The sequence below is a fragment of the Ursus maritimus genome, unplaced genomic scaffold (assembly GCF_017311325.1).
Source record: "Ursus maritimus isolate PB19 unplaced genomic scaffold, ASM1731132v1 scaffold_7, whole genome shotgun sequence".
NCBI lineage: Eukaryota > Metazoa > Chordata > Mammalia > Carnivora > Ursidae > Ursus > Ursus maritimus.
The window spans coordinates 34,500,598-34,518,979 of NW_024426885.1; the positions used below are offsets into that span (position 1 = coordinate 34,500,598).

Below are 18,382 nucleotides of genomic sequence, written 5' to 3' on the forward strand. Positions count from 1 at the left end.
AAAAATACATTCCTCTTTAGAAGAAGACAGATTTCCCAGGAATAAGCTTTGAGGTTTGCCAAAACTTGTACTGGAGCAATTAAATGTCTGAAAGCATCTTATAGCTACTTCCATTTTAAAGCATCTAAGTTATGGTCACAACATTCAAAATTTCAAACTTTAAACTGCACTCTATCACTGTTAAACTCAGAACTACATTGTTTTCCTGCAATTGTGGTTTATTGTAATCTTAATCCATTTTCTCAAAGGCCATTCAACACATTTATACTATTCCAGTAATTACCATGCTACCCAGAAAAACAAATGAACACTTTATTAAGAATTAAATGAAGGTATGGAATGTGATACAGTACAAGTAAGACACCCAAGATGGATATAATAGTACTACTCACACAAAAAGTTAAATCTCACTTCAAAAAAAACAAAATCACAAGACAAAAGAAAAAGCAATTCCATCATTATAAAGTAAGATATTTCATGCAAAAACTCCAAAAAAATCCTCCCAACCACCCCCAACCACCCCCCCAATTGCCAACAAACAAAAGCTATCTGAAAATATTGCCATGCTAACATATTAACCACAATGTAATCATTCATAGGAAAACAACACAGTAATTAAGCAATGGATTAGATGACAACACAGGCTGCAGTATCATAAACTCAGAGACCTCGGACGACTACGTGATAAGCAGTTCCAGATTCACTTATGGGGGAGTGGTGTGGGCTCAATGTTGAGAGATAAGGTGTGTAAATATAAACCCCATTAACTCATCCCATTATCTTCTAATTATAAAATCTGGAAGCTTCCAGTATCTGAAAAATTATATAAAATTTGGCATACTCCATTTGTGTTCTAAGAAATTACTTTAGGATCATAACTGCAATTATTAGAGAGCTGTATAAAAGCACTTCAAGGTCAGAAATTGACCTCTTAAATAATGATCACAATTTACATCATAGAAACAACTCCAGATATGCATTTACTCTGATTAACTCTTACTTAGGGCGAGAAACATGACTTGCTAGCACTTTGTGTACAACTTACTGCAAAGAGCCAGATAATTTATAGATGGAATAAAATATATACCGAAAGTGAACTGGTACAGAGAGTGAAGGGGAACATTCTCACTTAAAAGAGACTTAAGTCAGTAAAAACCTGCCTTGCCTCCTGAGGCAGCTAGAGTCAACAGACTGCCAAGCTGTAACTCATGTCTCTGTGCCAAGAAGCTTTAGCCTGTTTCATGGAAAAGACAGTTTTCTACTAGAAAACAGGAATGGCATTTTATGGGACAGCATTCCCCTCCACAGCTGCCCAACAAGCCCGTCACCATGTAGTGCACACACAAAGCATATTTCCAAGCATCTGTGGATGTCATGATGAGGCTGCCCAGGACCAGGAGGCACCGTGTCACAGCACCTGCCCATTCAGGTGACCTGGAGAGAACTGGGACACCTACATTTATTTCATGGTTCTGGGTTCAGCTTACCTATGGTGTACAGACTTGCTGTAACCATGAGGCCAAGGAAGAAGAAGAATAAAATACTTAGGACAAAAAAATGACCCACTCCCATCTGCTTTTTTTTTTTGCCCCTTTAGATTAAGGGTAATTAGAACAGATTAGAAAATTATTCAGGATTACCCTTCCAGGATTATCCTGAAACGTAACTTCCTATTCACACTCCACGAAAAGAATACCGTAATTGCTCAGTGGCAGGATTTAGCTCCTAAAACACAGAAGCACTTGCTCTAATTTTCACAAAATGAAATGAGAAAATTTTCCAATGTGAAACCCAGAGTTTGAAGCCAGTAAAGAAGTGTCTTTAATAATCAGGACGTTCATAGAGCTCTTTGGAATGTGTCTTATACATACAAAGTTATCACAAATTAAATCCCCAGAGCATTCATGAAATAAGTTCTTCAATGGGAAAGATTTCTAATGAGAGATAAATGCTTCCATCAGGAAATTAAGTCTGATAAACCAATCTTTCCCAATTGACAAAGTCTTCGCTAGTAGCTCAACATGGCCTGTGGAGTCAAATGTAAAGTTCACTCAATCACGATGATGCAAGATGAAGTACAGATGTGCAGTGCGTATGAAAAAAATGTGTAGACCGCTGCAGTTCTAAAACAGATTTATATTACAAAGCAATGTAAATAAATATTGGGCTAGTACAAAAGCTCTTATTTACAGTTTTACAAATGAAATCGTATTCAGTGTAAATGCTGTGTTTTAAAGAACACAGTACTGTATTAGTAAAATGAGTTCTGTTGAGGGGATTACAGTTTCTGTTAGAATCAATGCATAACATAGAAAAGATTCAAGTTAACTTGGTTTATAATTTAGTACAGACAAACCCAGTTTAACCTGGAATGGCATCTGTTAAAGTGCTGAAAAACAGGAAATATTTAGAAAACACTGTACATTATTAAAGCTTTATCAAGTCAGAATGTTAAACTTCTTTCACATTTTTATCCTTTTGCCTCAGGCTTGTGGACAAGATGGTATTTCTCAGCAAAGGAGTAAAACTTAAGAGGCCACCAGCTGCTTAGGTGATTTTAGGTTCAGTGGATTTCGCTTCCTAAAACAACTACTTATCCATCAACCATACCTTCAGGCCTCATGATCTGGTAAGTAATTAAATACTCAGGATAAGCCTGGAAGAGAAAGATTAAATATTGGTAAACACATTTTTTGTTTAGGTGATTTTACCATAAGGATTCCTAATCTTTAGAGAAGAGGTTCTAAATTAGAGTGTGAATCAGAATCATCCAAGGGTATTTTCTTAAAACATCCTTACCTTGATTCCAATCCCCCTTAGGTGCCAAATCAGTAGGTCTAGGATGAACACTAACCATGTGTTTCTTTTTAATAACTGAGGCCATCCTGCTACATATCCTCAGTTCAGAACACTGCTCTAGAGATGCTTCTGACTGGATCTGTGTCACTAAGAGCAAGAGGGACGGTACACTTCTTTGCCACACACGCGTTAACTACTAAATACAGGATTCTGATTAATTATATTTTACAGAAGCTAAAAAACAGAAAAAGGATCCACTATAATTGAAAAATCTGAATCAAGTCTGTAAGATAATATTCTATCAATGTTATTTTCCCAATGTTAATAATTTAAAAAGAGAATGTCCTTGTTTTTGGGACATACACCCTGAAACATTTAAGGTTACACAGCAAGCCTACAACTTCCTCTCCAGCAGTTGGGGGAAAAAAATCTGTATTCACACACACAAGGGAGAACAATAAAATGTTAACATTGGGAAAACCTGGGTGAAGTATATATGGGAATTCTCTATTATTTTTGTTATTTTTCCATAAACTTAAAATTATTTCCAAATAAAAGTTAAAAAAAACCACAACCCAGTTCTTAAGGCAATGTGCCTTGTCAATTTAAGAGATCAGTAAGAAGAGGTTAATGTAGGACTCTCAATAATTTCTGAAGATGAACAATAAAACTGAATTACCTGTTCTCCTCTGTAAATAACATACTCAGCTAAAGCTAGACCATTTACGCTGGGTCGACCAGTGACTGAGTGATGTCCTGGAGGAGAATGTGCCATTTTCATTGCACTGAACTGCAGGAAAGACTTTCCCAAGGTTACCCGGCAAAAGAGCAGCTGCCTGGAACATGAAAACGAAGAGATCTCCCTGACGACAAGGCAGTCCAGGGAAGGTTTATTTCTGTACACTGCATAAGCTTTTTAATGTATTTATACATAAACAGAGTTGTTTGTCATTTCATACTTGAAAGAACTTTCTAAGAATGTCTTCTACTACTCTCATTAATAAATTTGCCACTTTAATTCTTATTTTAACTATATAAACTGAAAATGTAACAACCTTGTAGAGACGGAGGCTCTGCTATCTTGTTTGTACCCAGAGTGAAAGCACAAACTATAGCCCAAGTGGGAAGGAGGGGATTTAAGGGGCTCCCATGAAGTAGCCTGCAAAGCTGGACATTTATCCGACTAGGTCTAATTGATCCCACCTTCAAAATAGATTTGAAGTTCATTCTCTTAATTTTATTGCTACTGTTAAGTTCAAATCACCAAAATTTTTACGTGGACTGGGAACAAATGGCCTCTGAACTTCTCTTCCTATTTCTTCTCTAATTCCCAGCTAAACTATTTTCCATCCAAGCAACCAGTTATTTAGAAAAAACAACCCAACACATAAAACATTAATCATATCACATCACTTTTCTGCTTAAAACTTTGTAGAGGCTACTCAGTGTACTTGGAAGAAAATCCAAATTCCTTACAATGACTCCAAATTCTCAAATCTTACTTTGTGTTCACCGTGCACCAGGAACATTAATTTTCTTTCTTCACACAGGCCAACTTTCTTAATCCTGTGGCCATCATACACACTGTTTCCTTTACCATAGAAAGTGGTATCTATTCTGCCACTCTTCAACTGGCTAACACTCATTTTTTTAGATTTCAGTTGAAATGTTAGTTCTTCAAATAGTCTTCCCTTACCAGAAGTTTAAGGAGATTACTCTCCCAATCCCCTCAGGCATTTGACTGACCTTCCTTATTTCCAATGAACCTTTTTTTTTTTTTTTTAAATTACTTCATGGTTTCTGTTTTTCAGAGGAGAAAAGATTTTGGTGAACCAGTTGATTCTGTTCTCCAAAGAGAGGCTATCCATACTTTTTATTCTTTTTATTCTTTTTATTCTTAAATATGCCTTAGCATTTCTAGTAGATTTCTATTATACTCACAATCAGCCCTGTGATAATCCAAATACAAAAGTCTTAAGTTAATAAGCTTATCTGCAGACAACCAACCATTCTGTTCCAAAGACAGTTTACGAGAAGTACTAAAACACTGCTTATTAAAATCAAAACCATTTTAAGTAGGAGTTAAACAGGCTAAGTGCTCAGAACTTTTACCTCCAGATAATACAACAGCAGAGTTCAAGTTATAGAATCTCAAGAAATTATAAGCCTTTTAACCTGTTCAAGTAATTTATGATCTAAAACAGAAGTGGATGGGAGTTCATGCCCAGAAGGACTGACTTCAGGCACCTACACAAGTCTAAATTTAAGGGGAAAACAAGAGTAATATAAAAACAGACCTTGTTTTTCTCCAGGACTACAGCTCTTTACCCTGGCAACCTTTCAAAATCAGCTGGGAAGACTTAAAAAAATCCTAATGCCCAGATCAATTATAAGAGAATCTCTGAGAGTGGGACATCAGCATCAGTTTTTAAAGATCCCCAGGTGATTCCAATGTGTCACCAAGGCTGAGACCTACTGCTCTAAGGTCTTCTTCTGAATCAGTGATCAGAAACATCAGCATCACCTGGGAACGTGGCAGAAATTCAAGTTCTGTAATATTTAAGGGACACAATAAAATCTCTCATGTCCAAAGATATTTTCTACTCCATATTCTTTAAAACACTAGGTGTTCTAATGATTAAATGAGTTAAATCGGTCAAATGCTCAGAACTGTGCTTGTCCTATACAGATAATTTAATAAATACTAGCTATTATTACAACTAGTGAGAGGGCCAAAAGCAACCTGAAACATGCCTAGCTTGGATTCCTAAAGTTGTCCAAGATGATGCCCTTCTCCCCAAATTTCTCAAATATGAAACCAGTTCTTACCAAATTCTTACCAAAATAAATGAGAATTCAAGAAATAAGACAGAGGATCATAGGGGAAGAGAGGAAAAAATGAAACAAGACGAAACCAGAGAGGGAGACAAACCAATAACAGACTCTTAATCATAGGAAACAAACAGGTTGCTGGAGGGGAGGGGATGGACACTGGGGAGGGTATGTGTTGTAATGAGCACTGGGTATTATATAAGACTGATGAATCACAGACCTGCACCCCTGAAACCAATAATACATTATGTTAATTAATTGAATTTAAATTAAAAAAAAATGAGAATAAGTAATCTCTTACCTGTGGCAAACATAACAAGATCTATCTTTGTGAACTGGACACCCAGTACCTCCTCCAATTCCATAGACATACTGATTGCTTTTGGAAGAGTTTTCAGCAAAATAAATCCCAGCTCCAAACATGCCACCTATGTAAGCATGCCTTTCATCGAAGCCTTTATGGATAATTGCATTCACAAAGGGAGATCCTAAGATACAGGTAGATGGATAACACTTTAAAATTATCTTAGAAGAAAAATAAAATGAAATCCTCTTTGAAGTTAAATTCTTATACATACATGACCACCACAATAAAGGATATAAAAAATAAGGATAACAAGTTAACTGTCAGCTAGTTTATGCCTTTAGAATAAATAATTACTTTAAAAGAATTGCTAATATCAATTAATGTTTCTAATAAGGTCGTGGATGAGATGTCAAAAAAAAAAAAAAGACACACACAGATTCAACTAGAAAAAAGAGAAGATAACTTGAAATACCAAAGCTAAAGTTATCAAATTCGACCCCAAATCCATACAAATCCAGAACCAAGAGTCTCATAATTCACCTCATACAGCAAGGCTGAATGCAGTTAAGTCTTAAACTGACATCCACATCTGCGTACATTTTCTAGGTATCAAATTGGCTAAAACTTTTTTTTTTTTGTTTTAAAGATTTTATTTATTTGACAGAGAGTGTGTGAGCACAAGCAGGGGGAGCTCCAGAGGGAGAGGGAGAAGCAGGGAGCCCGATGGGGAACTCAATCCCAGGACCCTGGGATCATGACCTGAGACAAACGCAGATGCTTATCTGACTGAGCCACCCAGGCGCCCCTTTATTTTACTTTTTAAAAAAGTTTATTTATTTGGGGCACCTGGGTGGCGCAGTCCTTAAGCGTCTGCCTTCAGCTCAGGGCGTGATCCCGGCGTTCTGGGATCGAGCCCCACATCAGGCTCCTCCGCTGGGAGCCTGCTTCTTCCTCTCCCACTCCCCCTGCTTGTGTTCCCTCTCTCGCTGGCTGTCTCTCTCTGTCAAAATAAATAAATAAAATCTTTTAAAAAAAAAGTTTATTTGTCAGAGAGAGAGAGAGAGAGAGCACAAGCATGGGGAGTGGCAGGCAGAGGGAAAAGCAGGCAGAGGGAAAATCAGGCTCCCTGCTGAGCAAGGAGCTCGATTTGGGACTCGATCCAATGACCCTGGGATCATGACCTGAGCCAAAGGCAGACACTTAACCCATGGAGCCACCCAAGCATCCCCAAAGTGGTCTTTTCATGTTCATTCGCTTCTTCTCCTTTTTTAAAAAAGATTTATTTGAGAGGGAGAGCAAGCGAGCAAGCACGAGCACACATGTGTGGGAGGGGCAGGGGGAGAGGGAGTGTTAAGCAGACTCTGCATGGAGCCCTACATGGGGCTCGATCTCACGACCCTGACATCACGTGAGCCAAAACCCAGAGCTGGATGCTTAACGGACCGTGCCACCTGGGTGCCCCTGTTCACTCTTCTTTATACCTCTTCTCTCCCATCCTTTCGCTTCTCTTGCCTTTCATTCCATTACGCCAGATTCTATCTGCAAATGTGGTGTGTTCCTTCATTCTCTGCATACTGACTACTTTCTCCCCCGTCCTTGCATGTGTGCCAAGGAGAGCTTAGCCAAAGGGAAGGAGGTAGTCATGGGAACCAGGCCCGAGAGAAGGGTGAGTGGTGGGCGTTGGGAAAAGCCAATATTAACAGTTAACTGATTCATCAAGATTAGCGTCCCTGTTCATAAAGGAATGGAAAAATACGCTGAATTCCACTTTACAGATATACTGAAGAACAGAATCACTTATTTGAATTAATTTGGAAAAACCATAACCATTTATATTATAAAACAGAGAAGTCATTCATTCTAATTATCAAGTCAGTACATTAATAAATATTTATTATACTCTGTGCCAAGGGATTTATCATAATGATTTTCAGAATGAGAAATACTATTTAGATATGCACCAATTCAGTCTGCTATAGCCATTCTTCCAGAGGATTGTGAAATTTAAATGCCGTGCTTTATGGAACTTTATAGGTCTCTAAAAAATTTTCTGCAATCAAGGCCAAATGAAAAAAACAGGTGGGAGGTACTATGTGATTGAAGACTTGATAAACACTGTATTACTATCTATATTCATCTTTGCTATAAATTTAAAAGACCAGGGGTGCCTGGGTAGCTCAGTAAGTTGGATGTCCGACCCTTGATCTCAGCTCCGGTCTTGGTCTCAGGGTTGTGGGTTTGGGCCCCAAGTTGGGCTCCATGCTGCTTAAAAAAAAAAAAAAAAGAAAGGAAGACCAATCAACATCTGTTAGTTTGCAACATAAAAAAACCCAGGAAACTTCAAGAATAAATACTGGTGCTCTCAATACTACAGAAGTTCTCAGAAAATTCCCTAAGTTCAATGACAATGGTTTAAAAAAAAAAGATTTTATTTATTTTTTAAAGTAATCTCCACTTCTAAAATGGGGCTTGAACTCAGGAAACCAAGATTAAGGGTCGCATGCTCTATCGACTGAGCTAGCAAGGCACCCCTGACTGACAATGGCTCTTTTAACACAATTAAGTTAAATGTAGTTTTGACACTTAGACTCAAAGGCAGAATAGGATGTGTACAGTCTTCTGAGGTGATTTTCAGACCTTATTTTATTTTTATTTTTTTTAAAGATCTTATTTATTTATTTGACAGAGAGACAGCCAGCAAGAGAGGGAACACAAGCAGGGGGAGTGGGAGAGGAAGAAGCAGGCTCCCAGCGGAGGAGCCTGATGTGGGGCTCGATCCCAGAACGCCGGGATCACGCCCTGAGCCTAAGGCAGACGCCCAACGACTAAGCCACCCAGGCGCCCCCATTTTTATTTTTTGAGAGAGAGCGAGCGAGCTTGTGTGAGGCGGGAGAGCGGGAGAGGGGGTGGAGGGAGAGGGAAAGAGAATCTTTTTTTTTTTTTAAAGATTTTATTTATTTGACAGAGAGACAGCCAGCGAGAGAGGGAGCACAAGCAGGGGGAGTGGGAGAGGAAGAAGCAGGCTCCCAGCGGAAGAGCCTGATGTGGGGCTCGATCCCAGAACGCCGGGATCACGCCCCGAGCCGAAGGCAGACGCTTAAGGACTGCGCCACCCAGGCGCCCCAAGGGAAAGAGAGAATCTTAAGCAGACTCCACATTCACTGCAGAGCCGAACTTGGGGCTCGATCTCCTGAGATCATGACCTGAGCCAAAATCAAGAGTCAGGCGCTTAACTGACTAAGCCACCCAGATGCCCCTCAGACCTTAATTTTAATTCAATCAACTAGTTAAAAGTAAAACACACCATTTCTCAGTGATCATAATATGCAATATCTGTATAAAGAGAAGGAAAATATGAATAGTCAACATTTCTATTTCTGTATTTTGTCCTTATGGCAATCCTATATAGAAACAATCCATTATAAAATATACAAATTCAAAAGAGGTTGGAAATACAAATATAAATGTAATAGTTACAGAAATAATGTTTATTTTTAAAAAGTGGCATGAGAAAGACTCATTATTTCACACGTGAGAAAAAAAAATGTAGCAGGGGACGGCGGTAGGGTAGTGGAAGAAGAATCTTTTTTTTTTTTTTTTAAAGTGAGGTTTGAACTCACAACCAGCAATGCTCTCCCAATTGAGCCAGCCAGGCACCTCAGGGAAGAGGAAACTTACCATGAAATAGCATTCTTTCATTTGCATGGTTGTGGTTTTCTTCAGAAACTTCTTTTCTCCTATGAGTATATCTTTCCCATAGTTTCTTATTACAAACTTTCTGAATCTATAAAAAAAGAAATCAGAAAAATAAAAATCTTTAGGTCATAATTACTTACCTACTTGTTCATCTTAACCAAAATGGGCCACATAGCCAGTAGAGAGGCAAAAGTTTTTTCTGAAATGTAAACTATGTTTTATTTTAGTCAACTAAAAATACTTGGTCTCAAACAAAGGGACGGAAATATAGCTAACATTTTGGAAATCAAAAACTTCAAAGTAAAAAAAGCTACATATAGCCTTACGTGAAGGTCAAGAATACTGTTCATTGACTAAAATACTTCTAATTTAGTATTATTACTAAAACATCTCCCCATCAGGTATGTTGAGTTCTGTATATAAGTATTAAAAAGAGAGTCTCTTTCACCTCTCCCTGCTTTATCTGGCTCAAAGTATCATCTTTTTAATTAATTAAATTTTTTAATTAAAAATATTTTAATTTTTTTAATTAAAAATATTGGAAATAGCCACACCAAATACCATTTTTAAAACCCTGTTTTTTATTAAAAATATTGGAAATAGCCACACCAAATACCATTTTTAAAACCCTGTTTTTTATTAAAAATATTGGAAATAGCCACACCAAATACCATTTTTAAAACCCTACACAGACACAGAGACACACCCCTACTACTTCCTCTACTCTTCCCTATCCCTCCAATTTCTAAAATTTTTGTCCGGCATTTGGAGTACTTCTAGGATCAAAATTCACACTCCTAGAGCTGTTTCTTGGCTGTGTTTAAAGGTGTTACAGCCCTCTGCTGGTCCCAGAGCACATCTGGGAGGTGGTGGTTTTAGTCTTGGCTCAAAAAAACTCAAAATACTGCCACAGATGTAATCAAGGAACACAAATGACACAAAGAGATCTCATTTATGTTTAAAAAAAAAAAAAAAAAAGTAACACATATACAAGTTTTATTACTGAAAGACTCATTAAACGTTGTATTAAAATGTCTTTACAGAGGAAGAAAACAGCATATCTTTTCTCGACTTTTAGCTATTTTGAAAATCAAAAACATTCTCTCTCCTGCCCTCACCCTTAACAAGTCTCTATACATTGTTACTGCTTGCAGATAATGCAGACCTCACTGAAATTTCCCTGTAATAGGCATAATTGTCTTATTAAAAATTATTATATATGTTCATGAATGGAAATCTCAAGATATTATTATCATACTATGATATAAACTAATAAAAAGGAGCTTCCAGAAGTAGGATTCCTCTACATGAATGTGTACTTGTTATAAGCCATCTAACAGAGCAATCTCGATAAACAGTCTTAGTATCCACTAAGTCTAAAATATGACGTCTGATGTTACACTCAGTTTACTATTTCGAAACAGTAATATCAAACAGATGAGAGATGTGATGCTGTTCAGTTTTGAGTTTAAAATTTAGGTATTATAAAGACACTTGCCACATTCTGATGATCTTATTTTAGAATTATTAAAATACATCAATGTAGTTAACAAAAATATTTATGCATCTCTTTTTTGCTTGCTGTAGTTCAAGAAAAACACAGAAAAGCTGGAAAAAGCCCTGAGAAGAGCACCTGAGAAAGTCCTGTCAAGAAAAAGATTGGACTCCCATGCAAATGACTGAAAACATTTTTTAAAGACTGTTTTTGGAAAAGATGAAGGTACAGAGGTAATACTACCAAAATTATAGAAAAGTGGTATGTATGGGGGCTCACAGAGACCTGGAGTAGCTGCGAGACAAATGAAAGGAGCGTGGTGTAAATATAAAGATGGAGGCCTTTCCTGAGCCACAAAAAAATTCAGCTTTGTTTTAACAAAGTACCTTAGTAGTAATTCATATATTTAACGTCCTAAACCTACAGGATTTATCATTATTCCAAGATAAAGCATATCCTCTAAACTTGAATATGTTCAACAGGGGCTGAATTATTCATTATGAAAACAGCACTAAAAAACCACGAAAAACCAAAAACAAAACAAAAAACCAGTACAGGGATTTTGTGAATCTTAACCTTCCAAGGATATAATGGTTCCCAAAATATCCCCTGAGGCTATGTCAAAGACAAAACTAGGCTAGAAAGATCATTATAGTCTTACAAAAGTTAATTATCATTACAGGCTTTGAAAAACTATGGTCTCAGAAAACTTTATTTTCACTAACTTCTTACCTTGAGAATATTGTATCTGTTGAAGATTCCACCTGCATGACCTCCATCTCTGTGCTCTCGGACTGTACTTTGCATCTGATGGGAAAACATGTCAAATACATGTGTATTAACTTTTGTTTTTTTTTTGATGTGGGGAACATGGTTCTTGACTCCTATGATTCTATATACAAAATGAGATTTTAATATTTTTGCTGTTTAAGGAATATGAGTTCTATAAGTTCACAAGTACTATTTTCTAGAGATATTACCTAATTAGCTAGCCAACCTGAAAACTATTTACAGGTGAAAATTATATAATGCAAACTAAAGGAAGAAAAAAGAAACAGATGCACAAGTGAGTTAAACATACAAAGCTAATCACCTGACATGCTACAAAACAATCATTTATTTGTTCCCATTCATGTTGCCCTAGTAAAGCACAATTTGTACTTCATTGAGAGTTGGAGTTTCTTGAATTTTAGAACTCAGTCCTACTCAACTTTTTATCTCTGTGTTCCTCACACACGTTCTTCAAAGTGTAAGGCACTATTCAGAGATTTCAGGGGATCCAAGAGTTTTGTGAAAGAAAGCTAGAAGAAAAATTTCCTGGATAAGTAGCATCCACATATTCTGGGTTTTGTCTGAGATACTGGGCTTTGTAATTGCCATCATGAAGGGAGGGAATATTGGCAAGCCCCTCCCCCCCCCAAATGACAGTAAACTCTTCTCCAACAGAATCATGGGTTAGTATTAATTGTAGTACTGAACCAAGTTACTGGAATTAAAGTTTATTGAGGGAGTGTACCTTAAATGCTAATTGTGAATGTTTTCCAGGTGGTAAAGAGTTAGGGACAATTAAAAAACCCTAGTACATTTTTAAGATCTGGAAACCTCTAGGAAGTTTAGCTACTGAACCAACATTCATTTAAGGTATATAAACATACCTCTTCCTCCACAGACTGAAACTCTTTATCATCAGGAGATAGATCTATGAGAATTGTTCCACTTCCAGAGGTGTTCAGAGTTAAGTATGGGTTAAGACCTAGCAAATGAAATTTAAAGGTAAAAAAATATATGCCAAAAAAAATCCCCCAATTAACATCAACCAGAAACAGCCGCTTGATTTATCTGATACCTACTACCAATTTTTAAAAACTTTTAATTTTGGACTAACTTAGATTTTCAGGAAGGCTGAGATCATACAGGGAGTTCCTGTGTACCTTTCAGTCAACTTCCTCATGTTGCCATTAAGAACATTAATGCTGCCCCAATGTTACCATTTTATGTAGCCACAGTGCATCTGTTGCATTTACTAATAAGTAAATTACAGACTTTATGTGGACTTCACTAATTTTCCCCACTACTGTCTTTTTTCTGTTCTAGGATCCAAACCAGAACACCACACTGCATTTAGACTACTAATTTTGACCTGACAAGCTCTAAGGGTTCTCTGGGAATAGTTCAGAAAATATTTTTATTTTTTTATCTCTTATTCTTAAGGAGCCTGTCACACATTTTTTCTTCAGATTATTTCCTTCACTAACTATACAGCCCTTTCAGCAGTTAGTCTTTAATTTTTGTAAATATGAGGAAGAATTACGACAGGAACTTGTATAGCCTCAGGTAATTTTGAATCATCTCAGAATGGTAACTCCATAAAGTTTACTAACTACTGAATGCTTATTCTAACTCCTAACAGTTTTTAATTCAGCAATGAATATTGTTTTCTGAATGTCAATAGTCAAGATGACTATATATTTTATACCTTTACTCTCACAAAGTTTTTAAATGGAATCTTAAACAGAATTTTCTAATTTCTTTGGTATATTTTCACACAACCTCTCCTTCATTCCCTACAACAAGATGTCTGAAGCTCTGCTGTTTTCCCAAGTAGGGATCAAATCCATTTCTATTGGGTCAGCGCATGGCAGTTAGCCCCTGGAGAGTTAGAGCACTATTCTAGTTCTGAGTTCTGGTCTGAGTAACAAGACTACCAGCAACATGCTAAACTCTGATGAAGACTTATAGATATGGCTGAATTACAATAGCTCCAGGAAGTATGGAGACTTACAAAGGGGAATAGTTCAGAGAATAAAGACTTAACAGAATAAAGACTACGACACATGCTTGACTAAAGCATCTATGTACCATCCCAAGATGTTTTATCAGTGCTCAAAGATAAGGACAAGTAATCTATTGATTGATGCACTGAATGTTAGCTAGGGTTAAGCCAGCAAAATGAGAGACTCTCAGGAGACTACCACTGGTTCCACTTTGCAAATTAGGTATAACATAGGTAATAGAATCCTGGCTTCAAACGAAGAAAAGAAAGGTGGTAACTTTATGCAGGCAAGTGACCCTGATGTGCTGGAGCAGACACAGTCATTCTGTCACGACAACTCTCCTTCATGTAGGAATGAATGTCCCTTTGCACTTGCAGCTGGATGTATCAGAATGACTACAGAGCAGAAGTGGCACGGAGTTACCTACCTCTGATGTTTTTGATATTGTATACTAACATTCCAGGGAGCCAAGGGTGTTCCCTCCTTTTTCGCTTATACAATTTTGTCATCTATAAGACATATTCCAGGCTACCTCACATTTTAAACATTTTAGCCCTAGACTCTACCAGGCAGGTAAAGTGCATCTACCTTTAATTGATCCTATTCCAGAATTCCAGTTTGAGTATTCCTTAGCTTCAGTCACCTAATTTTTAGAGGTATTTTTTCTTTTTCAAGAGATGGACCCTATCCTGCCTATCACACATCCTTCCCTGAAAATGTCTTCATTTTCGCTAGTCTAGGTTTTTCTTCAACTCCAGTTGTATAGCCAGGACCTCAATGACAGGAAGTGTCTGACCCCAGGCAGGGTAAATCACACCCTCAGTTTAACAATGTGGTCTTGATACTTAGAACAATTCACCTTTTCATACCCAGGACTTGGTACACAGGAAATGTTAACATCTGTTGAACAAATGCAATCTGCATTTTTTTCAAGTACCAACATTCAGAAGAAATAAAGATATTATTCATTGCTGTTTTGCCAAATTTCCTCAGTTACAACACTGTTTCCCACTACTTCAAGTGTTTAGAATTCAGCCATTTACAACAAAAGAGAGATTTACAACATTATTTTATGGGTAGGCCTGAATGCCTAGGCATTGCCTATTATATTACCATAAGATAGGAGATATTCAAGTTTCTGATCTTTTAGAATTATAAAATTTTAGAGCTAGAGTAACTTCAGAGCGAAAGCAATTCCCAAACTTCTGAATGGTCCAGAAATTTTACTTAGGTTCATACAGTTACCAGCAGAAGCTCAGGAACTAAACAGTAGCAGCACTATGACTTGATACCAGGTTTCCCGAATCCTAATTATTGTTCTTCCTATTAAATGGACTCGCTCTCACAGACTTATAAATTATCATTTAGTAAGTTGAGGGTTGTCTTTATGCCAACTGTTAAACTGATGATAGCATTAATTTAAAATGAAATACCTTGTTGTCCAGAGATAAGTCTCTCAACTCCTTTAATTAGTTTGTGTCTATGTCCATAAGCATTGATTCCAATCTCCTTCAGCTCCTTGTGCCCCATCTCAACTAATACATCCAAAGTGATCTTACAAAAGAGGATGAAACTATTTAGAAGACTTACATTTGGTAGACATTCACATACTGATGCTCTTATAATGTATTAGGTTCATACATTTACTTCAGATTTTTGTGAACAGCTTAGAAATGAAAGCAAACTAGTTGTTAAACTGAACCTGAGAAGTTGCAGCTAATTAAATTTCAGGTACAAACTACCAAAAATGTCATCGTTTTCATTTAGTTTAAGAACCTGAGCCGACTTAAACTGCAAAACAAGAGTGCACTTTCAAATTAACCACATTCACATCTTCTATTTTGTCTTATCCACCATCACTCTACAACCAACCCATTTATACAATGTCTTCACTGCTTCCTCCAGACTCAGCTAACTGCCTTGGGGTTCTAACTACTCTTTTTCCCTCAAATATATTATTCCCACTTTATGAAACTGAAGACATTCAGAAATCCTGTTTTATTTATACATCTTCCATGAAGCTTTCCCTGAATAGTCCAGCTTGCGGTAACCTTTTTTTCCTTTGAATTTCTTTTTTTTTTAAAAGATTTTATTTATTTATTTGATAGAGAGAGAGACAGCCAGCGAGAGAGGGAACACAAGCAGGGGGAGTGGGAGAGGAAGAAGCAGGCTCATAGCGGAGGAGCCTGATGTGGGGCTCGATCCCATAACGCTGGGATCACGCCCTGAGCCGAAGGCAGACGCTTAACCGCTGTGCCACCCAGGCGCCCCTTCCTTTGAATTTCTAAAATCTATGCCCAAAACTTTTTTCTTTATATACTGTTAGAGCTCCATTAAGTAGATCAAAAATTCCTTAGGGGTACAAGTCTATACTGACCATATTTTCTGAACCAAAAAAATCAGTAAATATATTCTGACAGTGTAATTTAAACTAGGACTGTTCTAGAAAAGCCCAGATATATACTTAGCATACCTATATACCTTCCCATAGCAGCTAGTTAAGTGTCAGACTTAGAACAGGTAGTGACTGACACAACTAAAGTGAACAAACAGAGCTCAAAGATAACCTACTTTAAGGGCTAAATAAGCTAAGCTTTCCATTAGAGAAAGCTATTTTACTATTACTACATGAGAGTCCATTGTTGCATGTATTTTTAAATTTCTTCTTTGATGTCCTGTTGATCCCATTCATTGTTTAACAGCAAACTGTATAACCTCCATGTATTTATGGTCTTTCCAAACTTTTTCCTGTGGTTGACTTAAAGTTTCATAGCATTGTGGTCAGAAAATATGCATGGTATGATCTCAATCTTTTCTCTTTGTTGAGGCCTGATTTGTGACTTAATATGTGATCTATTCTGGAGAATGTCTCATGTGCACTTGAAAGGAATGTGTACTCTCATTTGTTTCCATGGTTTTTTTTTTTTTTTTTAATTTCATGAGAGTCCATCTTTATGTGCTAATAAACTAAACAGAAATTCCAAGATCAAGCCAAATTAGAAGAGTGACTGATTCCCAGTCTCTTAAAAAATCATTCTCTCCCTACAAACAGGTTGAATGGTTCAAGGCATTTCAAGTATGTCCTAATTTTTCCTTCAGGTCCCACAGAAAACCAAATCAAGCAAAACAATTCATCTACTCACCTGTTCTCTCTCAAATATATCCATCAGGTGCTCAAGGCCAAGATTCCTTACAAACTGAGTTATGCTAAAATCTACTGCTGGAACTGGAAAATAAAAAATCCAGAACAAACGAATAGAATAATGTATATCAACATTATAACAACAAAGTTTTGTGGTATTACTGTACATATGAAGAATGTAAAGATGAAGCAAAATACTAATTGGCATTTGGGATATAATACTGAATATCTGAACATAGCATCAAAAATTACAAAAAGAGAAAGTTACAAAATTTCAACATCACTAGAAGAAACAGCCAATGGGGCACTCTCAGGTTAAAAAAATTTCTTTTCATTATAAAAATTTTTATTTTTAACTATCTTTAAAGTAAGTTTCCATACTGAAACTAATTTGTCAATTTTATTTTCACTCAAAAAAAATTCCTTATTTTTGAGAATGTAAGTGACTTCACAAAAAAGTTTCTGCAAACAAGTTTCATTCACAATGTTGCATAAGGTGCGATGAATTTTGACAGGTAAAAGGTAAAGAGAACAGTTTTACAGACTGTGTGTCTTTTTCTTTCTCTTAAAAAAAATGATCTTCACAATTGGGTATTTTGACATGGAGTAAAGGTATTTCATAACTCTGTAATAATACACTGGAAGGGGTAAATAAAGGCATACCTACTCAACCACAAGACTTGTAACCTTTCAAAAAGCGTATTTACATCTAAAGAGTAGGTCAGCAGTGTAGGACTCATTAAGTCTCAACTCAGGAGAACTTTTCATTACGAATTCTACTAACATAAAGAAAACAATAAAAGACTAAAACTTAAAGGCTATGCTAATTAATCTGATATTAACAGTTGTATTTAAGGTTAAATAATGACTTGTTAGCATTCTAAATGACAAATATGTGGCTACAAGATAGAAAGTTATTTTTGCAAAATGTCTCACCCTCCTTTTTCTCCAAACTAGAGGCACCCTCTGTTCCACTTGAACTAACTACTGAAGACAGTTCAGAAAAACTCCCAGATAAGTTGTCAAGACTGCTGGCTGCGGAAAGACTTGATGGGCTGGATGGACTTGAAGACAGAGCGTCTCCGGTAGCTCCGGGGCTTCTCACGCCGTTGAGCACTTGAGGTTTATAACACGAAGGCAGAGCAGAAGGGGGCATTGCCGCTGTCAGGAGAGCACTAACATCATCTGCCTGGTGTGTCAGAGAGAGATTAAATCTGTGATAAGCAAGTTTAAAAATTCTCCTATATTCAACAGAATGCGTTTAAAAATATGACTCGGCAGATTTGCACTAGAATTGCATATTATATAAAAACAATCATTTAAAAAAGTAAAACAAG

The 18,382-nt window shown here is 36.8% G+C and overlaps 1 protein-coding gene and 1 long non-coding RNA gene across 2 annotated transcripts in view; one reads left to right on the forward strand and one right to left on the reverse strand.

Moving 5' to 3' along the window:
• Positions 1-298: 298 nt before the first annotated feature.
• The window catches only part of TNKS2 (tankyrase 2), a 64,636-nt gene continuing 46,552 nt past the window's right edge, over positions 299-18,382 (reverse strand). The window contains exons 19-27 of the mRNA XM_040624737.1: positions 17,982-18,234; positions 17,047-17,129; positions 15,337-15,457; positions 12,785-12,882; positions 11,862-11,936; positions 9,617-9,722; positions 5,933-6,119; positions 3,479-3,635; positions 299-2,656 (exon numbers count right to left, since the gene is read on the reverse strand). Of these exons, the coding sequence (XP_040480671.1) occupies positions 2,594-2,656; positions 3,479-3,635; positions 5,933-6,119; positions 9,617-9,722; positions 11,862-11,936; positions 12,785-12,882; positions 15,337-15,457; positions 17,047-17,129; positions 17,982-18,234 (1,143 nt within the window). The 3' untranslated portion in view covers positions 299-2,593. The remainder of the gene's footprint in view (positions 2,657-3,478; positions 3,636-5,932; positions 6,120-9,616; positions 9,723-11,861; positions 11,937-12,784; positions 12,883-15,336; positions 15,458-17,046; positions 17,130-17,981; positions 18,235-18,382) is intronic.
• LOC121101306 lies at positions 2,496-18,138 on the forward strand. Its single transcript, XR_005833300.1, has 3 exons — positions 2,496-2,629; positions 11,222-11,362; positions 18,003-18,138. It is a non-coding gene; the product is annotated as an uncharacterized LOC121101306 (long non-coding RNA).